Source organism: Haemorhous mexicanus, chromosome 6 (assembly GCF_027477595.1).
Source record: "Haemorhous mexicanus isolate bHaeMex1 chromosome 6, bHaeMex1.pri, whole genome shotgun sequence".
NCBI lineage: Eukaryota > Metazoa > Chordata > Aves > Passeriformes > Fringillidae > Haemorhous > Haemorhous mexicanus.
In genome coordinates this window covers 12354517-12373281 of record NC_082346.1, presented here as the reverse complement: position 1 = coordinate 12373281, position 18765 = coordinate 12354517, and the positions used below count along the sequence as shown (strand labels likewise).

The 18765-nt window shown below is 45.5% G+C and overlaps 1 protein-coding gene across 6 annotated transcripts in view; it reads right to left on the bottom strand.

Moving 5' to 3' along the window:
• Positions 1 to 16827, bottom strand: part of PAK6 (p21 (RAC1) activated kinase 6) — a 38295-nt gene extending 21468 nt beyond the window's left edge. For 2 of the 6 annotated variants that reach the window (XM_059848741.1, XM_059848738.1), the window contains exons 1-2: positions 4478 to 4613; positions 3814 to 3878 (exon numbers count right to left, since the gene is read on the bottom strand). Coding sequence is in view for 2 of the 6 variants with exons in the window: in XM_059848736.1 (XP_059704719.1) it covers positions 4478 to 4565 (88 nt within the window). In the remaining 4 variants the exon portion in view is untranslated. Of the gene's footprint in view, positions 1 to 3813; positions 3879 to 4342; positions 4450 to 4477; positions 4677 to 4992; positions 5319 to 5435; positions 5740 to 16657 lie in introns of those variants that run through there. The other 4 variants (XM_059848739.1, XM_059848736.1, XM_059848737.1 and 1 more) reach the window with 4 other exon arrangements.
• Between the last annotated feature and the right edge of the window lie 1938 nt (positions 16828 to 18765).

Sequence of the window (18765 nt, the reverse complement as noted above, 5' to 3'; positions counted from 1 at the left end):
GTCCAAAATCTGAAATGGGATCTAAGAGCACTGCCCTGACACACCTTCTACATTTGTCTGCAATTCTAGTTTTAGAAATACTGGTTGAAGTACTTTTTTTCCTCCTAAAGGAAGAGTGGATATTTCCTTGCTGTGCTATCGCTTTCCTCATTGCAAGTCCTTTCCTTCTATTCCTTTCTTCCTCACCAGCCCCCCATGGCAAAGCTGCATGTTGGAGCAAAGCAACAGCACAGCAAACTGATGTAATGCTCTAAATCCTGCCCAAACACACACGAGAGCACAGATTAATATTACATTAGAAATAAGCTTAGGGAGAGACATATTTGTTATATTGGTGGGTTTATTTCTGAGGAATGAGAAGAACAGCACAACTGGCTTGACATTTTTTGGCTGTGCCTCCACTGAGCAAGGTCTGAAGGTGCTGCCCCTGCTCCACTTCCTTGCTCATAATTTAGGACTAAATCCCAGTGAACGCCTATTTGCTCAGCTTGTTTGGGACGCTGCTGGGTTACATACATTTAGATGTGTTTTAGTTATACCATACCAAATTCATTCTGGGACATATATAAAAGCACTTGCAAAGAAAAGACCTCTTGAACTTTACAAAACCAGCACAGGCATGTACCAAATGCTAATGGGCTTTATCCCTTAACAAATAACAAAGTTTTCCATTATTTACAGTCCCCTAGAAATCCCAGCTGAAGTCACCATCCCATTGTCTCTGTCTCTGAAGTCAGGCCCCACCCTCTAGAGGTTTCATCTAAACAGACTAAAGGTGAGGAAAGGGAATTATCCTCATTTGCAGATGAGACAAAAAAAATTACTAGCCCTGTTTCTCCCCACCTATGTCTAGATGAGCAGATCTACAACATCTTCCAGGTATGTCTCCTGTCTGCTTTTTAACTTCATATCAAGGCCAGATCCAGGCCCAACACACCCTGGCTTGGATGGAAAACATGGGTGCAGGGCCCCAGTGGAGGCCAAGACGTGCTCTGACCACAGGTTTGATCTGGACACCAGCATGTAGGTCCAGAAGCCTTGACAGAACTAAGCAGCACAGACAGAAATCACACCCAAACCTCAGCTGCAGAGCCTTCATTACAAAACCAACCTTTCCCCCTTGAGCTCAGTGTGTGAGAGAGTACAGCCACCAAATGCTGCTGCAGCACCAGGGAAGGCGGCTCACTCATCGTGTCCTTGGCACGCAGAGCCAGCAGGACGTGTGCTGCAGGTCACCAGGCTGAGACCAAAGCCACAACAACTCTGACCCTCTCCCCCACCTTTTATGTGATTCATGTGGCTCGTGTTCTGTTCTGGCTATACCAAGCCACGCTGCACCTCTGACACTCAGCCACACCTACACCCCTCCCTGACCCCTGCCCAAAGAGCAGCTGCATTGTTCCACATGGATTTCCCCACATTATTTTGCCATGAAGGACGCATCAGGGTTAAAAATAGGTTGCTGTATTTTGCTGTTAATCCAAAGCACTGCAGAGCTTCAAGACAGGGCTTGATGGATTCAGGGCTTCACTCTCCACTGTCTTGTGTGACAGATCCATTCAAAACCAGCATAAAAGTACTATTGAGATTAGAATAAGAACGTTTAAGGTCCTGTCTCCAAAAATTCACATGAATAGCAACATCTTACATATCAGACAGGAGGTTACATTGGGACAAGCCAAGAGGCCACATCTGGCATGTGAGGTCACATGGCAGGAGAAGGAGCCAAGGCACTGGGCTGCAACACTGGGCGCCACATCCTGCAGCTCCATGTGAGCCCTGGAACCTCAGTGCGCTCTCACACTGCTCACAGATCCAGCTGCCTCTGGCACGCGGGGTTACGAGAGGGAAGCTGCAGCTCCGTGTGCAAATGGGCACAGCACAGATTTTACTGTGTGCAGGAAGAGTCACACACTCAGGGAGCAGGGCTGAATTCTCACAAGCAGACCTGTCCCAGCAGAGGCACTGGTGACCACTGTCCTGGATCACCATACTCACTCCAGTAGCACAGCAAGGGGCTGACAGAGACAGCCCAGCAATTTCCCAGATGACCCAAGTATAGAGACACAAGAGTTAAACTTCGTTCCAGCCAGCACTAAACAATCTCAGTCCCTAGTTATGCTCAGCATGTTCTCCCAAAGAGAGATCCAAATATATGTAATTGCTGTCAGCAGCCTGTAAGGCAGTTTGCTTGTGTTATGCCCACAGGATAACTGATGGGAAAACTCCAGCCCAGGCAGTGCCCCCCAAAACATGGAAGGACAGATTTGCTTAACCCCACAACCTGCCTGACTCTCAGTGCCTTCCTGCTCACTGCTGCCAACACTGAGATGCAAATTTGAATTACAACAGACAAGTCTTCTCCCAGGGAATATCAGTTATCCTGCTCTGTTTGCCACAACTGTGAGTGTTCACACAGCCCTCTGTATGTTAAAACCTGAGGTGCACTCCTAACACGAGATAAATGACTGCTATTGGCAACAGCTACATTCCGTTCATCAATTAATTACAAAATAATCTAATTACTAACACTACAAGTTAAATGGCTGAGCCCTAGGGAAAGTGTAATTTCCTGAGACATTTTTGAGGGAAATAGATTCCAACTTTTAGTCTCTGGGCACCCTCCATTCCCACTGTTGTCTTTTGCCAGACAAATGGAAGGTCAGCCTAAGAACAACAGTACCATTGGTAAGACCAAATGGCAATGCATTAGTCCTCGAACCACGTGGTAGTCCTGCAGCTTAAGAAACCATAACGAGGAATTCTTTAAAAACAAGACCTGTAGCAGCCAAGTGCTGATTTTGTGCTTCATTGCACTAAGTCTATGGCATTATAACTCAAAGTCAGCAAGACTGGTGCAGGAGCAGCGTTGGTGCCACAGACAGGGAAGCTGCTCCCCAGTCCAGAACCGCCCCCCAACAAGGTGTCAGAGATTGCTGGGCTCTGCAGCCCTCAGTGCTGAGCAGCACAGCTCCTGGTGAGCCTTCAGCTACTCCTGCTCACTTGTGTCCAGTCCAGGTACAGCGCTCACATGCTGCTCTGAAAGGGATGGAACTTCAGCAGGGTACCCCTGTGGGTACCCAAAAAACCCTCAAGTGCAATACAGAGCTCAGAGCCTGGCTGTGTGTTTTTTACTTACGGTTGGGCTAAGCTAGTCCAAGCTGCTTTAAGCAATTTTGTTTAAAGCAATTTACACAAATATTTAGCTCTTTTCTCTGCCTGTGAATTTCCCTAAGCATATTACAGAAGTAGGTTAAAAAGAGCTCTTTTTTCATATTGGAGGCAGGACAGCCGAACTTTAAAGAATTCTCCTTGGGAATGAAAACCATTTTGTGACCAAGCAAGTGTTTCTCACTTTGCAAGCCTTGGCAGCAGGAGCCAGGGTGGCCTTCCCAGGTACATCCATACTCACCCCCAGCTAGATAGAAACAGCCCCTGTGCACAGAACAGGCTTTTCATCTAGGAGCACAGTTACTAATCCAGCAAGCTATTTGCTGATAGTGCTTTCCACTATTTGATCAGCTTTGCTTCTAGGTTCATAAATCATTGTTCACACAGCATGCAGGATGTACATACCAAGGCAGCACTGAATGTTAAAAGCAATATAAAACTTCATCACATCATCAGGAATGAGATTTTTTCTGTGGGACAGGGCTGGAGAGAGAGCAAGGCAGCAGCTTCCCTTCCCCAACAGCTGTGTTAGGGGCCGACAGGTTGTACCCAAACAGAGAACTCGGAAAAGCAGACAAAGAGTGGCCAAAGGTCTCTTACTCTCTGTACATCCCTCAGCTTCACCTGAGAGCTCACACTCACCAGACACAAATTGCTCTTCTGTTTTTTCAGTGCTCTGTCCCCAAATACATTAAAGCATTAATGCCCTGGCAAAGAAGAAAGCAAATATTAACAGACAGGACTGTTTTCTGTCACTGCAAATACCTGCCTGTATGCACTGGTTACCTGACAAAAATAATTAAATACAAATGCCCAATAAATCTGTATATTGTAACTTAAATAGAACAAGATTAGGCAGCTTTCAGCCAGCCAAAACACACACACCCAGCCCCACATGAGTACTCCAGCATAACTTCAGGAGGTGTTCTGAAAGGATCCTGGCCAGCACAGCTGCCAGAAGGTTGGGAATACACACAGGAAGGGTTTAACTAGACCTCTCTGTAAGGTATGATGAGGGTCCTTGCAGATAGAAGATACTTAAGAGCAGATATTTCTCTGTCTCCTGTAAAGGCAATGAGTATGCATGTTCCTGACATGCTGTCTATTCTCTCAACCATCATCCCGAGTAATTTTTAACCCCTTCTTCACCCCAAGGTTTTAAGAACATCACCTGCAAGAGTCAACAAGGCATTTTCCCTCCACATTCCCCATCCTCTTGAGTGTCAGTTGGCTAAACTGCCAGATCTCAGCCCCACACGTTGTCCCACCTCATAGACCCTGGAAAGTAAAAACCACAGGATCTTACTGGCAGTCCTGCTGCAACAATGCTGATGGTGGACAGTTCCAAGGGAGAGGAGAAGGAAGGGTCTGGAGGTAAACTCTCCCACTGTCATGCAGCAAAGCCGATTGGAGGACGGTGTTGCTGGGCTATAGGAGTAAAGATGAAGCAAACTCCTTCCCAAAGGAATACAGCTCCCAGTTTTTCTTCCCTTCCAGAAGCATCCCTTGAGAGAAAAAAATTGTATGACCCCCCCGAACTATTCCACTTACACTTCACCCCAGGCGGGCACTGCCAACACATGTGTGATCATTACACTAATCCTTGGCAGTGGCACGGCTCAGCTCCGAAGAGAAGGGGTTAAGCTGAGGCAGCACAGCCACTGGGAAGCGGAGACTTAGTTTAAACTGACAAACCCAGTCCTCCGTAAACACAGGGAACAAATCCCACGAAACAGCGGCCATTAGTACGGTTGTTCTGGCTTTAAAGCAAGCAAGCAAGCAAATCAATGTTGATCCCCAAATCTGCGGGAGGGCGCTTACCCCTGACTCCTCATTGCTCCGTGACCAGAGATGGAGTGAGAATGCTCCGCCACTGGAATCCGCTGACACGTCGATAAACTTGAGAGAGAAAGACGGCAGGAGAAAGCGGGAGAAGAAAAAGGGGTGGAGGCACGTCTGACATGTTTGTACAGTGCCTGATTCACCTAAGCTGCCGAGTTTGATTTCAGGGTGTGGTAGCAGATGGGACACAGGAGCACTCAGCGTAGAGAAGACTCAGAGTCCTGTTCCACGGAAAACGACAGATGCCAACAGCAGAGCCTCCTGGGACCATCTTGCCTTCTTCTCACGGTCTCCTCTCTTGGTCCCTAGAGGGGATGAGAGAGAGAAAGAGCTCAGAGCCACACCTGGGCACCCCATGTGCCACGTCTCAGGCAAGAATTTTGGGGAGATCATCTCCTATTCCCCTCCGCCCTTTTTCGCACCCCACTTCACTGCGACTTATTAAAGCTCCACTCGTCAGCTCTTCTCTTTCAGCTCCACAGCCTCGGGGCTGGGAGCTGCTGAAGCTTCTAACAAACCCGACATCTCCGCCTGTGTCGCCTAGCTGCAGATTTCGGGACCTGCCACCAATCCCTTGTCATTCCAGGAAGGAAAGCTTTGATTGCTTGCTTTATGGCTCGCTGTAGAAGAATTCATCCCATTTATTTGCATTGCAGATGAGCAGCACATGACCTGGCGCTTTTACTTTTCCCCTGTCCTCGCCATGAGTCAGTGCTGCCAGGCCTGGAGTCTGGGATCACCCTCTAATTCAGTTGTGCTGCCTGTGCCTCAGGGTTTACTGACTACTGGAAATAGACTTTCCACAAGCAGTAGGACACCAGCTCCAGCAGCGCCACCCGGGCTTGGTGACTGGGCCATCATCAGAGGACACTTTGGGGATTACAGCCTGGAACGTTTAGAGTTCATGGCAGCAAACGAATCAGCTGCCCTTACTCCATTGCAATCAAGGAGGATTCCTGGCCTATCCAAACCACTGACAATGCTGACTTAACCCTCAGATATTTTTAGGTCCAAAGAACAGAGATATAAACCATAAAAACCCACCCCTGTGACTTTTTAGGGGTTTTTTAATAACATTGGTTTTGTTGAACCACCCTTAAATAAATTAAGGGTGCTACAAATAATCATTAGGCGGTCATTATTATTGCTAGGAGTGGCTTGTCTCACAGAGATAAGCCAGCGCAGTGACCTTTCAGCCATGTTCCCCCATTCCCATTTTCCTCCCTACCTGTCCGTTCCAACTAAAAGAGCTGCAGTATCTTTGTACAACCACCAGAGTCTTAGCTGTAGCTGGAATTCATGAGCTCTACAGTACTATCATGGAGAAGGAACAGAACCAAGGTTTATAGAGACAACCTTTTGGAGCTGATGGTCCGAGGTTCCTAATCCTCATTTCCCAGCCTGCTAGCTAAGTGGTGGAAGGCTGGTTCCTGAACATGCAGTCACTGCTTCTACATTACACTGCAGGTCCCTGCCTGCCACAGTGACCCAGGTTTCCTGCCTGTTCCCTCCCCAGGGTATAGGAAATAGAGCCAAATAGAGCCAGCCAGGTTCCTTTCTGTCTGGGGATTAGCTTCTCTCTCCTACGGGGCAGGCCCCATACACAGATGTAATCAAAAGAAGGAAAGTTCCCTTTAATAGTAAAAAATCATAGTAAATAACAAAGGGGGACAGCATTCCTTCCCAACACACTGGAACTCACAGGGCAGAGCAGTGTGGTGGAGGATCAGGGATGAGGAAGCAGAGTGTGAACCTAGTAGGTGTGGATGGCAAACCATCCCTGTCATCTGTGCACCTGGGCTTTGCTGCTGTGCCAGGCAGCGCAGAGTCATCTGCACAACCATGGCGTGGGGAGCGTCACACACAAACAGCTTCTACACTCTACAAGGAGTCATCCAGCCTTGGAGCTGGCTCCACATTTGCATGAGTATTGTATTTCCTGGCTTACATGCTAGCACAATCTTCTAGAAGAAGACTTGAGTTCGTTATAAATGGCAGAGCCTGATTTTACTTGTCAAGGCACAAGCTTAGATGAAACCAAGGCAGTTCTGAAGCAGTGTGAACCTCTACTGCCTACAATCTTAATGAAAAATTAGGACACTTTCCAGTCTTTCTATTCACAAGTTTGGTCCCAGCAGTCCTGCACACTTTGAAGAAAAATGTCCCAGTAAAAGTGACACATCTCTAATTTTCCCCTTCAGCAGCTATCCCTTCATTACACATTTTACTGCTCCTTGCCTGCCCACTGCTCTCTTCTTAGCTAGAGAATTGCACAAGACGGTATAAATAATTATACTGGCGCATTTATATAAACACAAGATACACGCCCCACTCCTCCTACGGCTGCTCTCTCAGGTCCCGTCGGTCTCTGGGACAGCCATTCCTGGCAGCAACAAGTGCTGCAGGGTACGTTGACTAAATGTCTGCATTGCAGCCTGCCTGATTTATCTTCCCAGCAAAGGCCATTCCATATTCCATGTCCCCTCCCCAGACACAAAGCAAAGCAAATTTCAGATCCAAAGTGCTGATCTCACCTCGTTCCTCATCCTGCCCAGCCACATCACTGCACTAGGAGAGCTCCAGGATCTCACATCCTGCACTGCTGCTGCAATAGGTTCCATTTAATCACCACCAAAGGAAGATTTTGTCATGAAAACCCCATTATTAAAAGTTTTCCTATTCCAATAGGCAACACTGGGGACTTTTAACTTAAAAACTAAAAGGTCTGAGACAGCTAGGCCAACTGTACCATATACAATGTCTGTCTTCTACCTCAGCCAGGAGAAACATACCTGCTCACCTGTCTGAAGCTTGTGGAAACTGAGCAAACTGCTAAGGAAAATGGATCTGTATTTAATAGAGCTTCCAGGAAAAACCTAACACCAAGGCACAGGAAATCTGATACATTCATGAAAGCCCAGTAAGAACTATAGCAATTCGACCTATGAAGCCAGGCTGTGGCTCAGGACCAGACTCTCCATCAAGTCTTCCCTGTGCTCAGGGATCAGATAGGAAGCAGAAATGCTCTTCCACACAGAATCCCTTCCTTCTCCTTCATGGTTCTGTAAATCTAGAGAAGCTGGCCAGGGAAGTGAAAGAATACACTTAAGGATTGGGACAAAGGGGTCACTAGGAGAAAGGGTGTGTTGCAAATTCGCACATCAGAACCAACCGGTGGGAGGAAGCATGAGATAGGAATCAGGTCTTGGGAGTCTCTCATAATCAACACATGACAGTGAAGCCAGGACTTCAGATAAGGAGGGAGCAATCCAGAGGCAGTTTCAGTTTAAATAAGTGCTTACAGTTTAGCCACCTTTCCTTAAGGGTATACCATTCAGAGGTGGGCAGAGCATTCCAAGAGAGCATTACCTGGGTAGCCAGGCTCCAATGTTTGGGTTATCCTCCTGCTTACTATGCATTGCTGCCATTATCCAGGTAGGATCCTGAGATGCCAGCAGGACAAAGCCCTGCTTGTACTCCAGCTGCATGAACTCACCTAGTGTTTTTATCCAAGGTTTACAGTCTAAACCAGGGGAGGTTTTTTCCAATTCGAAACAAAACACAAATGCATGAGAGCTGGAGAACTAGAAGTTCATCGAGCAAGTCTATTGCTTCTACCAGAGCTCTGGGTGCTGCCAAAGATCTGGACACATCCCCACACTCCTATCTGGCTGGGCGGTGGGGAGTTCAGAGTCCCTCTTTACCCTATGCCAAACAATGCAGATTGGGACACATGGAAGAAGGGAATTTGTCCTGCTTCAGGCTCACAATGGGTTACAGCCAGGCTTTCCTGGGCCAAACAACTCCTGTGGTGGAGCAAAGCATGGCCAGCAAGGAAACAGCACAAGGACCTGCAAATTCTGCCAAATTTGCAGAATGCCAGAGTCAAGAAGCACAGAATCATTAAGGTTGGAAAAGACCTCTAAGATCATCAAGTGCAACCTTTGACCCATCACCACCTTGTCAACCAGACCAGAGCACGGAGCACCACATCCAGTCCTTCTTTGAACACCTCAAGGGTGATGACTCCACTATTGCCCTGGTGCAGTGCCTCAGTACCTGACAACTGTTTCAGTGAAGAAAGCAGGTAAGCTTAGAGAGGGTAAGAAAACATCAGACTCTTTGAAAATTTAAACTCCTATTCTGATGAGAAAATGAAGTTAAAGCTTAAGAAGATCACCTGAACACAGCACATGCTGTTTTGCTTCTGGTTAAATTCCTGTGGCTTGGTAGATGTTCCTGCAGATAATATCAATACAGCTTGGAACACAGCCACCTCACATGTCTTCCAGATCTTTTACTTGTAAAAATTCACAGACTTATTTGGTTATAACACAAGTAACATCATGGTCCACCTCACAAGCCTGTGCCACCCTCTACAAAAGGTGCTTCTTCTGCTTCCCACAAAAGCCACGATGATCAGTCCTGCAATGGCGACATTACAGCAGAAAGCCAACATTGCCTACAGATTCCCAGGTCACCTTGGGAAAGGCATTCTGCATGCTGCTGAAATGACTGTGACAATGCTCAACTCCCCCAGAACAGAGGCGGCTTAATCTGTTGTTTTTCCAAGCATGCTGCGATCCTTAAGGATGCTATAGAAATGCAGATTGAAATCCCTCCCTGGCACCAGAGGAATACCGACCGCAGCCTCTGTTCTGAATAACTAGGTCAGTCAGCTATCGCTGAAGTATTAGCCAGAATCCAGCGAATTCCTAGTGGCTAAAATAACGGCTGCAAAAGTCTAACACCATTTGCTGCCATTAGTCATTCTACCTCTGGGTACAATCAAACCCAACTCTGCAGAGCTTAGAATAATTTGAGGGTTGGAGCCTATGCCTGTCAAAATCCAAGCACATGCCTCCATACAGCACAGGTTTCCCATCCCACTTGCAGCCGTGTGGAGGCAGGGAACAACTGTCCTTGCAGCCAACTCAGCCTTACCCGGAAAGCATTCAGCCCAGGAAAATCAGGAAGATGCACTGCTAAACCCATGCCAGGGAACAAGCATCACCTCCTAGCAGCAGATTCCCTACAGCAAGTACAGGAGAGGGCTTTGACCTATGGTGGTGAGTGGGTGACATTTTGGAGGGGGGGAAGGGTGATAGAGGCAGAGCAGCTATTCCTCTCTGTGGAAGAAAAGAAGGGAAGGGCTGACAACTGCAATGGGAACAAGTATCCAAAAATTATTTCAACCCCTTCCAGCTCTTGAGGCTGGATTAAGCATTTGTTTTCATCTCCCTAGAAGAAGGAGGCAGTTGAAGGGTTAAACCTGGTAACCTGGTTTTTGGTGGATTTTTTTTTTTTTGGGTAGGTTTTTTTTTGTTTGTTTTTGGTTTGGTTTTTTTTTTCCCCTGCTGTTGTTTTTTTGGGGTTTTTTTTTTACTATTATTTATTTTATTTTCAAACTCTGGTTGTCTCAGGAGCCTGGCCTATGGTTCAGCTGCGCAAAGTCATGCCACAACACAGCAGCAACAACCTGCAATGCAGGAACTGGACGTTCTTGTTCTGCCACTGACAGCAGCATGTCACAATACTGAACCCTCAGATTCCCTTATCTCCACAAGCAGCAAATGCTCTGGAGTCCACAGGAGGGGTTGCAAAGGATTAAATTATTATAATCCCCACTTAGAGATTTACCGATATAACACAGGAAAATGGTAGCTAAGACATCCTTATCTTGCATTCTAACTGCTATGACAGAGGAACAAGTTAATTCCTACCTCCCCTAAGAGTGAGTTTTGGTCTTTCCTGATAGTAGTTACAGAAGTCTTACTTTCTTTATCCTCAGCAATCTCCTCCATCCTTCATTTAGGCTGGAATTTTTAATAGCCTGAACAGTGCCCAAGCCAGAAGGAGGTACTGGTTGTTCTGAGGTACCAGTTTCAGCACAACACAGACTAGTGGGCAAACAGCAAAGTTCCAACTACCACTAGTCTCCATTAAAAACAAGTTTCCAAACTACCCAAAACATCTGTGCAACTACTAAGGCTGTCAGATTCCACAATAAGGAACTAAAGCATGCACACAGTCAGGCAATGCACATTAGAAAGGACTGGAACACGCTGGCTGTCTCTGGTACTGTCGGAACATTTTTCTACCACAGCCCTACCCTACAATTAAGGGAGGCCAAATGGAGCACAGGCACAGCCTGAGCACATGGACCTGCTGGCACTTGGCAGAGTGAATGCCCGTCCTTTGGAAGGAGTCTAGATCCTGCTGGCTGCTGAGAGAGGGGAACCGTGGTGGAACCACTCAACCAGAATCCTCTTCAACATAACACCAAAAACTAGTCCACTGATATACACATATGCGTGTATGCATATCTAAAGATTAAAGAAAATCTCCATCATCACCATCAGCCTTAAAGAAGAGCAACATAAGACATAGCTATTTAAGTTGTAAATAAGATGTAATGTTTCCTAATCTGCACATTTAGAGATTCTGAGGCTAGTAAAAATAACTGAAAAACTTTAGTTGATCTTAGTTGATCTTCTGCTTAATCACCATTCCTCAAACTACTAATTCAAAAAAAACCTTTTCTTGTTCATACTCTCTGAAGTGCCAAATAAATTCTATAAATAATACCTTCTAAATAATACCTTCTAAATTCTATTAAAAATACCTTCCCGTACAAAAAATATTAACTAGCTTGTCTCCATTCCACATGTGATCTTTGGGAGGAAAAAAGGCTTCTTAACACTTAAAATGACCATTTTCTTATTTAGTTCTTCAGAATATTAATGAAACCTGAAATCCTGGCTAACAGTTGTGCCCAAAGATGTCCTACAGAAATACTTGAGTATTTATCTAGAAAATTCCTTCATTTTCTTCTTTCCACAAGTAGCAGTCCCAGTCTAAGCACAGCCACAGACCAATGAAGATGATCCCAGATCACAGGTCAGGAGTAGGCAAAAAATTCAGGTGAGCCCAAGTTCTAAGAGACTCTTTAAAAACATGTCTTGAAATGAATAAAAGGTAATATTCAAAAAAAAGGTATTGGCTCAGCTTCATGTGACCCAGGCTGCTGTTTTGAGATGCTTTGGGAGAATGTATTTAGAACTTGGAAGAGAACACAAAAGTCCAAAGAGCTTTGCAAATTCCTGGTTTGGGAGTAAGCAGAATTATTTTCTTTCTTTTAATACCAAACAGTATTGTATAAGAAAGAGGCAGAAATCAGGAGGTTTTCTCAGCAGCAGTCACAGACAGGAGCATTTTGTCTACTGACATCCATCTCACGGTTGATGAGGTGCCATAAGACTCTAAGCTATTTGTGCCATTAGTTAATACATTTAGGTTTCTAATGAAATGAACACAAGCAGGCGTTTTTCCTTTTAGGCCCCAATTACTCCATCCCAGTGCTAGGTTTGCAGTCTGATTTTTCTCCTTTCCCTGCACACTCAGGAGCTCTGATGGCTGCAGACTGTGAGTGTCCCCAGAGCAGATAGCTTGCTGCAGCATGACCAGCTCAGAGATGACTTGCCCAGAGAGACTTCTTCCCAAAGTCAGCTGTAACATCTGTTCTTCGGATGCAATCCAAAATCCCTTGAAACCAGAGCTTTTTCACTGACTTCCACAAGTGCTAGAAAGGTCCTCATTCTAAGCTGGATGTTACAGGAAAGAAGTTAATTTCTAGCATTATTGTACACAGTGATGTACTTTCTTGGCCAAGGCCCAAAGTACTCATTATGAAGTGTAATACCCTGCCTAATTCTTCCAGAAGCCAATCATAAGGCTACTATGAATTTTAATGAGCACTGAATCAAGACCCAGATGGTTTTTTTAAGCCAAATTATCCTGTTCTTGGTTATTTTAAGATCTGTGTAGTGCCTTCTGGCCACTACATGTTAACTCCTCTGTTCCTGGCCCAGATTAAGGACAGACTTGCACCCTTCTTCTCCCCCTCTAAGCACAGCTTTCCAGCTGTACTGCAAAGACCCTCAGCTCCTTCTGTGCCTTGAAAAGTCATAGATTTAGAAGACTCAAATGTTGACACAGGTGGGGTAAAAAGGTTCCCACAATACTTGACAGGGAAGAAAGTCAAAAAACTAGAAGGCCATCAATAAGGGAACACTGACCCTACAGACAGTCAGATCTATTTAACCAATTCTCAGGGACAAACAATTGAGCTCAGAGCCATCAAGTTGACATCATCAATTTATGGAGTCACTGTATCTGCTGAAGTTGCTGAGTACCACTTGCTTTCTAGTTTGCAATGCCAGGTTTCATTTTAACAACTACACAATCTTGTCTATACATTCTGTCTATGCCATACGAGCAGGTCAGCTGTCCCTGTCCAGGGGATGTTGCTGCATTGCCTCAGCTGGGTCTACACCAAAAATTACACTGCTCAAAACCACAGTTTAGCTACATTGATTCTTCAAAGCAGGTTAAAAATTGCCTTCCACATCCACCACAAGCCACTATCACCTTACTCTGTCCTTTGACTAAACTTGGGGGTTCTGGGGGAAGAGCTGAGGGTAGTTGGTTGGTTGCTTTTACAGGTGGGGTAAAAGGGGGAGGAAAGGAAGAAGACCACAAAAGGGAAAAGGTTCTACTACCTGCTTTCCTGGTCCCCAAGTACCCAGGATCTTCTCTCACTGCAACAGCAGTTCTCATTCCAGTGTCCCAATGCCTCTGTTCTTCATTAAATCCCCTTTATATACTCATAGAATCACAGAAGTCACAGAATAGTTTGGGTTGGAAGAGACCTTAAAGATCATCTAGTTCCAGCCCCCTTCCAGGGGCAGGGAACCTTCCAATAGATCAGGCTCCTCCAAGCCCTAACCAGCCTCACTAGTATGGGTTTTTCTTTTTGTATTCTGGTATTATTTCTACCCCCCACCCCCTCAACCTTGTCTGGTAAACAGATGGATGTCACAGAAATGAAAAGCATTAAATGGAAGGAGCAACCAAAACTGAAATGCAGCATTATGCAAGGCAGTTATGGCGGAGAAACAATGTTATGTCACTGGCAGTTACTCAGTCAAGAGTGGTTAATGAGTTCACACTATTTAACCACCTCCCCAGAACGGGCATCACAGCTTGAGGAATGCAGATAGAACTCTAAGATGGTCGAAAATGAGGAGTGGGAGGGAAATAAGGAAACAAAAGCTAGTTTAATGTTCTTTCTTGCTTTCAGATGCATGACACATGGCACAGTTGTCCTAAGACTGGGTCTGAAATATTTATTTTTAATTCACTGAAAACACCCTGACTGAGCAGCAGGAGTGCAAGTGACACACACAGAACTTGCCATCATTTCTTATAGCAGAGAGGGAACTCAGTCTCTGTGCTGGGATTGCCAAGTCCTGCAAGAACATCCAGCCCAGGAACTCAGACAGCTCTGTCTTTAGAAGTGGCCCAAGGAGCGTGTGCTTTAACCAGCATCTGTCCCTTTTCACTTGAACCACATTTGAACTTCTTAGCAGTGAAAAATCATTCTGCCCTGTTCCTATTCCTCTGAGCAATTGCACACAGGCCCCTCTTATTACTACAATAGTCTAATTTTGTCTCCGATGTTCCCCCCGAGAGGAATTACTCATGTCTTGCTATTATTTATTTTACTGCTAAAAACCTGGGTTTTAGGAGTAGTTTTAATTAAATACCAATGCTCCTCCTCCTCCTCAGTTAGGATCACCTTTATCTAGGTTGCTGTGCTTTGCATTCTCCAGCAGCAACACTTGTTTCCTCTTATTTATCCATCCTGCCACAGTTCTCTCTGGAACTCAAAAAAGCCCCCCTCTACCACCAAGTCGTTGTCAGCCAAAATACAAGGATTTACCAGATGTAAAGAACTATCCCATGGAAGGTAACCTGATATTTAACACTGGCTATGCAGAATTCCAGTTTAAAATTATTCAAGTGGCACTGCCAAAAGCAGCAGCAGCAGCTTCCATAGCCCCCCAAAGTCACATGCTGCTGTGCCGGCCTGTCCACCAGTCCACAGCATGTAGCTACTACTGTCCCTTTCCAGTATCCCTGCTCCTCTGGGGCCTTGCTTCCACTTCCCTTGCTCCCCCCTACCCTCTCATGTTGTGATTTTCTTTGGGAGTTTGAAGTGCACCCCGGGGTAAACACCTCTTCAAAGTCTTTGCTGTCCCTGGATAATGAATCGGATCACAATGTATTCCAGACTTGGGTACACAGGATTCTTGGAAGCTGCCCTAGATTAATGATTTAAGAGTTATTCATTCATGCTCCCCAAGTGACAGAGGCAGAACTGATGACTCCTGACTGGGAAGTTGGCAGGAATATCTTCAGCTAATTCTACGGAGTGGAATCAAGCTGCAGCAACTACATCCAAGTGCATGAGCTGATCCAGTGCCTGGCAGCGACAGCTGCGGACACAGCACAACGTTACACAACCACTGCTGGCACCAAGGCCCTCCTGGCCACCAGCCCCTGCCTCAACATGGGACACAGGTGCCCTCCCCAGGCAATCTCATCCAGTCATTCTGCAGCCTGCCCAGGGCACAACTTCCCTCCAGGCACTGTTTGGTTCCCACCTTCCCTAGGGAAAAGAAGAGGCAACAAAATATTTTGATTTCTCTCTTCACAGACTTGACGAGGCTTTTTTCCCAAAAGTTAACTGACTATAGTTATTTCCCTAACCAGAAGGTGGTTTTGTTTTATGAGCACATATTATTCCTTTTCCAAGAGCAAAATGGAACTGCATTCATGTATTAGCACCATTAGCGTGCAAAGAGAAAGTGTGATGCTCTGCCCTGCACTTCTGGGCTCAGCAAGTGCCTTCCCTCCATGGCTCCAGCAGCTCTGCCAAATCCATGCTTTGCTGTACTCTCATCAAGGACTGTCATTTATAACCACGACCTAAGCACACATTTTTTCAGGCTGGAGGGTTCCCAGTTAGGAATAGTTTCAGTATAAGGAAGGGACAAAGTATAAGGATGATCAAACATTTTTTTAGGTGTTACCAGTTTTTTTCAGAGCCATCTCTGTACATTCAAGGTATTTTTTCCCTACCTTTAACAAGCTTTTCCTGCAGCTAGGACAAGCTCTCTACTACTTTCTGGCCTCTCAACCAATAGTTTTCAACAGCCATAAACTGGTTGTTCAGGTGTCATACAAATTTAAAAAAAATAATCTTATCTCCTTGCTCTAGGTTTCAACTGCATTTCTTCAAACCATGCCAATTTAAAACCTTTAAGTCCAAATTCCCAAGGCAGGAACCATCTTCATTTTGCCCCCTACAGAACAACAAATACTCTAGCAATGTTGAAAACCACTAAATTAATAGACCATAAGCTGATGTCTATTTACTAAATTTTACTTTCATTCACCTACTGTTCTTTCAATACCCATCATTCTGCTACTTAAATGTTTTAGAGGCACAGTCCATAGCATTTATTCACCACTAGAACACAGGCAGTGTTAAAAACACCACAGGCACAAGGTAGTGTTAAAAACATTCTCCCTCACCCATTTTTATGGCTACAGACCTCAGAAAATTAGCTGTTGTTGGTTGATTTTTCAGCCTAAAAAGGGAGTACCAGAGACATAATACATTTCTCTGAGTTCTACAGACCGGGAAGGTAACAAAAATGCAAGAAGTCATTTTAGTTTCAGTGTTCAGAATGCTGAACCCTGTTGCCCTATCTACCTCCCACAAAAGCAGGCTTACCTTGGAAAAAGATCCCAGAGAAATACTTCTGGAGTAAATTCAGTCCCTTCTTCCTTCTGACTGCAGGTTGCTGCTTGTCTTAAATACGGGAAACATCCCTTGCTTCAGGCAAAAATTCTCAGCAATTTAGTCTTAAAGCTTCTGCAGAAAGCTCCTCATGCACATGCAAACCCCCCCGGCTCCAGCTGCTTCCTCAGCAGCACTGCCCCGTGCCAGATCTGGGCAGTGATCCCAGTGCTCCCACCCCTGTTCCCGGCAGGCAGTACAGGTGGTAGCACAACTCAGGGAAGGTAAAACAGCCTCACAAACACCAATCCCATTGAAACCTTGCAGTTCCGGCTGAGGAGATCTCATTGCAGACACATAGCCCTGTCAGGATGCTGGGATGCAGTGAGTCAATGTTTTCTGGGACCTTTTTTATCGTGGGCTGATGCTGTGAGCTCAGCAAAGAGGATGGCACAGTGCCTTGAGTGGCATTTTGCACAAAAGGCAAAAGCAAGATACTAATCAAGATTCTGGTGTGTAGAGATTCCATGCATTTTCCCCTCAACCAAGCCTAGAAATCACAGGCTCAGCATCACACTGGAGTGGGGAGAGAGCTACAGACATAACAGAGCCTTACACTTTGAGAATCTGTGATTAAAGACTCTTATGCCCTGTAAACTGCAGGCCACAAGTGGCAAATAAAGTGTCATTCCATCACAGACTTCCTTCTCTATATGGGGAGCATTGCCACATCCATTTGTGGATGTCAGGACTCTGGGCATTGTGCTGGTCTTGCATAATTTGCCTAGGTCCCATATCATGCAATTTCAAAAATTGCAAAAGCTAATACAAAGTTGACACTTCTGCAGGCTAGGTTTCAGCAACAGTTCGCCTGGCACCCTGAGAAGGAAGGTGAACTGTTCTATGGCTTCAGACTTCACAGGGATGTAAATGAGGACAGATTTATTAAGCTGATTGAAACAGCTCCTTCTGGCTGAAACTCTGCAGCTGTAACCATTATATTCCTGATCCTTGAGTCCCAAATGCAACCCAGCAGAATCCAATGTTTTAATCAAGACAGCAAGCGCCATGGCTTCTCCCCACTGTAGTCAGTTTAGAAATCAACACCAGCAGGGCTGCCAGGGAGGCAATTAGGTATTTTCCATAGGTATCCTGATAAAGAAGCCAGTTATTTACAGCTTCCTGGCACGTCAGTTACTTCAGTATTTCCTACACAACACTCAGAAAAGAGAAGCACTTTTTTTCCCTCCCAGATAAAGGTGGTGTATTCAAGAGCCAATTCATTTTTCTTGTTCTTGGAGTTGGCTTCTATTTCCTCACCTGGATAACCACAAGCACATTTTTGTGAACATTAGGTAACAAGAAAGCCTGCTGCTAATTCTTCCTCATCAGAGCCTGGGGAAAAATCTGAGCTGTTGGGTGAAAGCTAAAAAAACAAACAGAATAGATGGGAGGGGGAAGAGGAGTGAGAAATAATTCAGGAGTGAGTCAGTCATGCTCCTCCTGCTTAGTCACCTGTAGTTCTGCTCTCCAGACACACTAAACATTGGGAATAAGATTCCTGCCTGCCTTCCACCTACCTCCTCCTGACAAGGACTTGGAAAAAGAGATAGGGCAGAGTTTGTGGAACCAGACACTACAGATGCTTGTTTTCCAGTAAGAGAGCTGCCAGTAGCCTCTTTTTTGGTTTCCCACCTCCAGTTGCCCCTGCACTATTTTACAGTTAAATCATCTTGATTCAACCTGTTCATCTGCTGGTCCGAGTTCCTCTGATGGTGCCCTGCAGTTTTGACATCGTAGGGGGTTGCCATGGAGAAGAGGGTGATGTCATTGACACAAAAAGCACGGAACTTACAAATACAACAGGAACCGAGCTATTTATAAAAGCTGCTTCTCTTCCCCCACTCTTTGCTGGGGTGGGTGGAAGCAAAGACAGCAGCTCCATTCTTGATGTTTCTGTCAACAAGTTTCAGAAATGAATTTTGTCAGAAAATATCTCAAGCCTGTGAGATTACTGAATGCTGTCAGCTTTCGGACTTCATTCATTAAAGCTAGATTTATCTTTCCCAGCTCCTCACTGGGTTTGAGGTTAAATAACACTC